The 7,503-nt window shown below is 39.5% G+C and overlaps 2 protein-coding genes across 4 annotated transcripts; one reads left to right on the top strand and one right to left on the bottom strand.

Annotated features, from left to right (window-relative positions):
• The first annotated feature begins 627 nt into the window (after window positions 1–627).
• LOC105557450 (vesicle-trafficking protein SEC22b) lies at window positions 628–3,056 on the top strand. 2 transcript variants are annotated; one of them, XM_012004697.1, is made up of 6 exons: window positions 628–886; window positions 1,464–1,573; window positions 1,637–1,797; window positions 1,872–2,018; window positions 2,098–2,179; window positions 2,224–3,046. In XM_012004697.1, the coding sequence occupies exons 1-6, from the start codon at window positions 812–814 to the stop codon at window positions 2,270–2,272; spliced, it is 624 nt and encodes a 207-aa protein (XP_011860087.1). In that variant the 5' UTR covers window positions 628–811; the 3' UTR covers window positions 2,273–3,046. The 2 variants fall into 2 exon arrangements, with proteins under 2 accessions (XP_011860087.1, XP_011860086.1); XM_012004696.1 differs by having other exon boundaries at window positions 2,098–3,056.
• LOC105557451 (box C/D snoRNA protein 1) lies at window positions 2,975–5,239 on the bottom strand. 2 transcript variants are annotated; one of them, XM_012004698.1, is made up of 7 exons: window positions 5,138–5,239; window positions 4,849–5,030; window positions 4,673–4,767; window positions 3,924–4,102; window positions 3,648–3,842; window positions 3,438–3,562; window positions 2,975–3,284 (listed from the first exon to the last, which is right to left on the bottom strand). In XM_012004698.1, the coding sequence occupies exons 1-7, from the start codon at window positions 5,197–5,199 to the stop codon at window positions 3,082–3,084; spliced, it is 1,041 nt and encodes a 346-aa protein (XP_011860088.1). In that variant the 5' UTR covers window positions 5,200–5,239; the 3' UTR covers window positions 2,975–3,081. The 2 variants fall into 2 exon arrangements, with proteins under 2 accessions (XP_011860088.1, XP_011860089.1); XM_012004699.1 differs by having other exon boundaries at window positions 5,107–5,148.
• Between the last annotated feature and the right edge of the window lie 2,264 nt (window positions 5,240–7,503).

The raw sequence follows: 7,503 nt of genomic DNA, 5'->3' as shown, positions 1-7,503 counted from the left end.
CAGTTCGCATCTTTGAGGTTATATGTGATCGATCATATGAATTTTGTAATTTTGACTCATTTTTGGTATAAAATTGGAGTTTCCTGGGATCATCAATGCATATACTGTCATTGTACGCAAGCATTTTTGATTCCATGAATTTAATACGACGAAAGGTTATAACTACGAAAATGGTAATTTTGTCGGTAAAACAGACCCGCTACGGGATCCTCTTAACTTTGTACGATATATAATTTATGTACGACTGATTTGTTCTTCGTGTGTTTTTTTCAGATTCTTGCATGGTATCGTCTCCTCCTGACGCTCTCTTTTGGCCGGTCCTTATACGCTGTTCGCGTATAGTGTTTGTTGGTGTCGGTACGACAGGTAACCTAACCTTACAACTGTCAGATTTTAACAATTTATAACTCTCTTAGTAGTGCCGAGCGACAATTTTAACTTGCAAATTCGTGTTTTACAGGAAAAAATACACGATCCTATGAATTTTCATGAAAAACGGAGAATGAGAGACTCTCCTCCCGTAGCCTGTATTACCGACAGAATTACCATTTCCGATGGTAAGGCTCGTCTCGTCGCTCGGCGGATAAGCGATCGTCCCGTCGTCCACCGTACGTGCGATCGGCGCGCGGATCGACCGCGATCGACTGACGTGGTGGATTGCGAGTGGACGCGCGGAGGCCACATCGGCGACTAGTTACGCGTCGATGGCTCGCGGACGTTGAAGTTCACCGGTGACGACGTGATTGACGCGATCGAACCTCTTCTCCGCGGGCTCGTTTCGCTCGGGGTCGGCGAATAGGTCTCTCCCAGGATGGTCCTGTTCACGATAATCGCGAGGGTGGCGGACGGCCTGCCGCTGGCGGCCACCATGCAGGACAACGAGCAGGTTAGAAACTGTGCGCCGCGGTGAAACGTCATCTTGAAGTCAGTTCTGTATCTTGCACCGTAGTGAAAAAGTGAGTGGCCCCGTCTCTTTCTAATTGACCCCCTTGGAAGAGACAAAACCTCTCACTTGTAGCATTTTCACAATGTTGCAAGATACAGTGGGTCAATTCTGTATCTTACACTGCAGTGAGAATGCTAAAAGTTAGTAGCTTCGTCTCTTTCTATCTCCTTAGAAGAAGACAAAACCGCTCACTTGTAGCATTTTCACCATGTTGCAAGATACAGTGGGTCAATTCTGTATCTTACACTGCAGTGAGAGTGCTAAAAGTTAGTAGCTTTGACTCTTTCTAACTGTCTCTTTAGAAAGAGACTAACTCGCTCACTTTTAGTATCTTCACTACAGTGTAAGATACAGAATTGATCCCCAGAGTTGACTCGCGATCAGCTCGACGCGTCCCGGGGATACCCGCTGCCCAGAAATGCACGCAGGAAAGGGGACCTCTCGTGGCGAGTCAAAGCTTCGGACCTACGACACACCGTTTTGCCGGTTGTGACGCTCGCTCCGTTTTGTGTCGCAGGACGGCAAGAACATCGTGGAGTATCAGAACCAGGCGAAGATGCTGTTCAGGAAGCTGGGTCCGCAGTCCCCGACGAGGTGTACCCTCGAAACTGGACCGTATCTTTTCCAGTGAGTGTAAACGAGTTTGGTCCACGAGTTAAAGCCACCTTGCATCTCATACCTTTCTTGCAGCTACTTAATCGAAAACGAAGTGTGCTACCTGGTACTGTGCGAGAGGAATTACAGTACGCGCGTGGCGTACAGCTACCTGGAGGACATAGCGCAGGAGTTCCATGCTCAGTACGGTAAACGTGTAAATACAGTAACCAGGCCTTATACCTTCATCGAATTCGGTAAGCCGTGGACGAGCCGTGAACGTTGGTGTCTATTCGAGCGCGTCGGCTTTACGGTCTCCGTCTTGTTTCAGACACGTACATTCAGAAAGCCAAAAAGATCTTCACGGATAGCAGGTCCCGCAGGAATCTAAATACGCTCAACACCCAGTTGCAGGACGTGCAGAGAATCATGGTACAAAATATTGACGATGTCTTGCAGAGGGGCACCGTACTCTCAGGTAACGTGCAACTGTTTCTGTGCGCCTAAACTGAGCCTGAAACGTAGATTTGTACTGATGTATCAAGTGTGTCTTGCAGAGTTGGATACGAAGACGCAAAACCTGTCGATGCTGTCGCAGAAGTATAAAAAAGACGCGAGACATCTAAACAGTAAATCGATGTACATGAAAGCTATCGGCGGCCTCATTGCATTTTTGTTCTTAGCGTGGTATTTCTTCCTTTAGTTAAGCAACACGGGCGGAAAAACTGGTAATACGCGTCAGCGCGGCACTCCATTTCCAAGGGTAGGGTATTTTTGTTTATCTCGCCGGTATTTACGGTGTATTTACAATTCCAACATCCATTTGCAGAGAAGGGGAAATTAACATTTTGCACACGAATAAAAGTCGCGAGAGTGTAATTATATTGGTCTATGTAAAAATTATGTTTATAAAAGAATAGAACATATAATTATATGAAGCAAAATATTTGGTGTTTTAGCGCTGTGCAATGACAAAAACCAATCCTTTTTTTTCGAAAAGTAAAATTTACGTAAAAGATTTGGTAATTTCTACGGAAGAATAACGACACAATGTGCGACCATTTTAAAAATATATTTTAGCAGATTGTACAATCTACTTATTTCGGAAGTTGATCTGCAGTAAGAAGTTAATTGCCTCCAAGTTGTCAACTGCAATAGAGAAAGTTCGCAAAGATAAGTGGAGACGTTACGGATTTTTATTACTGTTAAAAAAAAAGATCGTATTTATCATTCCTATATCTCTGTTAAACCATACTGCTTGTGCGATCCTCTGTGAAATCCCGAGTTAGTGTAAACGCTGTAAACTTAAGGAAAACGTATTTATTTATCTTTGAGTGCGGTTGTATTTTTGGGTGGTGTGCAGGTATACAATGTATCAGCAGAAAAGGAACCAATTAGGAAAAAGATATGTATTATAGATGGCCACACACGTCATTAATGTTACTACATTTGTATGTATTTCATCTGTATTAAAACTATAATGGTGATGTATTTACAATAACAAAATATCCACGTATAACTATTTGTAACGAAGGTAATTTTCACATTTTTATCAAGTCCTCGTAATTCGGTATATCAAGCGATCGTTTCCTCTTTGGTTTGGTGTCTGTCTTCTCATCATCGGAACCGGAGAAATCGTTGAAGAAATAATTTACTGGCTCGACCTTTTTATCAGACCCATTATCATTACCGTACCTTTTCCTAGCACTGTAATTTGTGCACTCTGCATCACTGGTTTCCTCATCTAGATAACAATGTGTAGATCTACAGGGTCTCATTTTAAATGATCCATGCAAATATCTCCAAAAATACCAAAGATACGGAAAAATGTTTTAAACAAAAGTTGTTTGGTTCGATTTGGTTAAAGTGTTAAAATGCTGTCGCAATGGATATTTACCGGTGTCTATAATCTCGTACACATTCGAGTGATCCTTTGTAACGACATGCAACGTTGGAAACTCCACTATAGTTTTGTTCTCCAAATTTTCTCTCAACGTAAGCGTAAGATCCAAATCGTAAAACCTAAGGGAGCGATCGGTCAAGATTAACCGAGTACTCTAATTAAGAAAGATTAGAAAAAAAAACTAGAATGTACATGTTTGTTTACCTAGAATTTGCCTTCTTTATTTTCTCGGCTTTCAGAAAAACTTTAATGTTACTTAACCCGGCTGCTCTATAAAATTGCAGTTTATCGGCTAAAAACAGTCTGCCGTTCAATTTTTCGATGTCAGTCCCGTCCGTCGAAGAGACCGGATCTAAAATCTGTTCCAGCAATGTTGACAATCTTACGCTGTCTAGATTTCTGTAATGAACGTAATAACAAGCTGCCGTTAATTGCCGAAAGCCTGGGCTTCCAGAGGAGATAGCGCATTCCTGTGTATACCTCTCCACTATGCACTCTACATTTTCAGCTAGTGGAAAAATCCACTCCAGACGCCAGAACAATTCGTTGGTCTTCCAGTTCAGATACGTAGTGTTCTCCTTGTGCCGGCTGAAGAACTGCGGCATAAATAACAGCGACACCTTTTTGTAGGACGCAGCGCATCGCAGCTTATGCAGGTGCTGAAAGAGGGGAATATCTTGCACACTCATGCCCGTTTTCACCAACGTCGTGTTTTCGATCACAGTTTAATTTACTAAACAGAATTAAGTTCCCTTGGAAAAGGAAAAGATGATTTAAACTAATAGCGAATTCGGCAGCTTGCACTAGTACGCACTAAGGCTCGTTTACGGTCAATTCTTATATTTAAGAATTGTCTTAAATACTTTTTGAATTACTTCTTAGACCCGGTCTCACCAACGTCGCTTAACTTTAGGCTTAATTTAATTTGTTCATGGTCTCTTTCCAACTGTTACTTCCGAAAGAAACAAACATGAATTAGATCAAGGTTAAGCGACGTTTAGTGAAACCGAGCCTTAGCCAGTAAAGTGATCTATTTAGCATTCGTACGAATAATTTTTGGATATGTACTTGAGATGACCATAAATATAAGAGCAGATTCCGAACAAGCCTTGGTGTGCACTCAGTGCGCACTAGTGCATGCTGCCGAATTTGCTGTTAGATCAAGGTTAAACAACGCTGGTGGAAACAAGGGTTAAAATAACAGAATAAAAAACCAGAGGGTATCGTACCACTGGTAGATTAGTAATTTGACGCGTGTACTTCATCTCTGGATTTCTTTTCTTTGTATCAACTGATCTGTTAACTTCCTCGAGAAAGCGGTAGTCTGCAAAGTGTGAAACGGTCAAAGTCTCGTGACTTGTTAAGCAATGTAAATATTCTGAGAGAAAAAGACTCCATCTCTTACCGCTCAATAAATCCAGATCGGTGAATGACGTCATAGGGATGAATCTGGTCTTATCCCGGATCCCGTTGCACTCCAGTTCCTTCTTGTGAACATTTACGCACGTGAGAGAGCAGGTTCTAACCTCGCATTTCGGACAGGTGTACTGCGCCTTGGCCGCGCCGCATACCTCGCAATCCTCTAATCTGTAAAAAGGATAAAGTAAAAAGGTATAAATAAGTCGTCGTGAGAAATTTTAATATTGCAATTTTTCATATATACGTTAGCATAAACATCAGAAACTCCTACTCACTTATTCCTAGTAGCTGCCATCTTGCACTCTTGCACATGGTGCAAAAAGAAAGGTGAACCCATGGTCTTAACACAGTATAACCAGTAGTGGCACTCGCTCTTTTGTTTCACGTTCGCGCCGATCCGTACTGCGCATCCGACATGTTTTTATTCTGACCAATCACAGGATTTTTGTACGTGTGTTAGTGCAAAGTCGGTGTGACATTGAAAAATTCGCAGTGTTGACGAATAATGGGTAAATACTTTTATACGTTGGAGCAAGTAATTACATTAATTACTTTTATTAGAACATTTTCTTTCATAGGCCATTTCCATTTATAATAAATAATGTATGCCAGTTCGTATGTGCCTTTCCTGGATACGATCCTGAAAAGGGCCCAGGCACTTTCAGCCGTTGATACACTGTTGGCGCGAATAAAAACATGGCGGAAAATTGAGAACGCCCAGATCAAAGGCGCCGACAGAGAGTGCAACTACTGGTTATACTGTGGTCTTAAGGCCTATGTCCACGATGCTAGAACTTGATCCAATTTAAGTTCTAGTTCCGAGAAATGTATAGCCAATCAACTCGCAGCTATTCCATAAAAGCTGCAAGTTGATTGGCTACACAGTTCCCGGGACTAGAACTTGGACCAAGTTCTAGTATCGTGGACACAGACCTTTAAAGCCCGTATCAGACTACGGATTGGGATTGGGATTAGATTGAAATTTGACCAATCAGAATAAAAGTTACTGAACTTGAGATTAGTAAACTTTACTGTGATTGGTTAAATTTCAATCTAATCCCAATCCCAATCCGTAGTCTGATACGGGCTTTAGGCAGTTTGTTTATTTTTGAAAAACTAGAACAGCGAAGATGAAGAGGCGCCAAAGAATTATCGATAGCACGGTTCGATCTTCAAAATTTCTTCTTTATTTACAATGATTTTTCACAGAGTTCCAGCGATGTGAAAACAGTCAATTTTTAACTTATAAAAAGTATTCCTTATCTTTTTGGTGTATTTTAGTGGTGTATTTTATATATTATATAAAATTATAAATGTTTTTCCTAAGCTGTTCTGTTATCAATTAAGTTAATTAGAAAATAATTGTTCACGCCGCTTGCTTGTATTAGATACAATAATAACTTGTCGAAAATAATTTTTATTCCTTTGTTCTCTTCTTCTCTTTGCTCTGTGCATATATGTATAATAAACGAGGTCATATTTCGTTTGTCGTTGTTGCAGTTACGACATCAGGTATTCATATTTCTCGAATTGGTTCCGTACTAATAAGTATCTCAATCAATTTTTAAGAATAACCCATAAGTATTTCAATAAAAGTTACCAGTCTACCAGATGTTACAGTTGTAAAGGATATTGTATTATATATATATAATACAATATCTTTTACAACTGTAACATCTGGTATTCCCAAGGGTTACGAGTATTCTCACGTGGAGGATACCTTAATGCAAATAGATGGTGTCGTTAAGATTCATAATCTTAGAATCTGGGCGCTCTCGCTCGACAAGACTGCTTTGTCAGCGCATCTTGCTATAAGTACGTACACCCAAAAATACAATCCGGCATATGTACTTCTTATTTATGCATTTAGCAAAGCTTTCTCTCTCCCTCTCCCTCCCATGATATATATGTATATATATATATATAATACAATATCCTTTACAACTGTAACATCTGGTAGACTGGTAACTTTTATTGAAATACTTATGGGTTATTCTTAAAAATTGATTGAGATACTTATTAGTACGGAACCAATTTGAGAAATATGAATACCTGATGTCGTAACTGCAACAACGACAAACGAAATATGACCTCGTTTATTATACATATATGCACAGAGCAAAGAGAAGAAGAGAACAAAGGAATAAAAATTATTTTCGACAAGTTATTATTGTATCTAATACAAGCAAGCGGCGTGAACAATTATTTTCTAATTAACTTAATTGATAACAGAACAGCTTAGGAAAAACATTTATAATTTTATATAATATATAAAATACACCACTAAAATACACCAAAAAGATAAGGAATACTTTTTATAAGTTAAAAATTGACTGTTTTCACATCGCTGGAACTCTGTGAAAAATCATTGTAAATAAAGAAGAAATTTTGAAGATCGAACCGTGCTATCGATAATTCTTTGGCGCCTCTTCATCTTCGCTGTTGAGTAGATACTAATAAGTATCTCAATCAATTTTTAAGAATAACCCATAAGTATTTCAATAAAAGTTACCAGTCTACCAGATGTTACAGTTGTAAAGGATATTGTATTATATATATATATATAATATAATATAATATATATATAAATATGAATACCTGATGTCGTAACTGCAACAACGACAAACGAAATATGACCTCG

The sequence above is a fragment of the Vollenhovia emeryi genome, unplaced genomic scaffold, assembly GCF_000949405.1.
Source record: "Vollenhovia emeryi isolate VEMERY1.0 unplaced genomic scaffold, V.emery_V1.0 DF939483.1, whole genome shotgun sequence".
Lineage (NCBI taxonomy): Eukaryota > Metazoa > Arthropoda > Insecta > Hymenoptera > Formicidae > Vollenhovia > Vollenhovia emeryi.
This window is presented reverse-complemented; position numbering and strand designations above follow the sequence as displayed.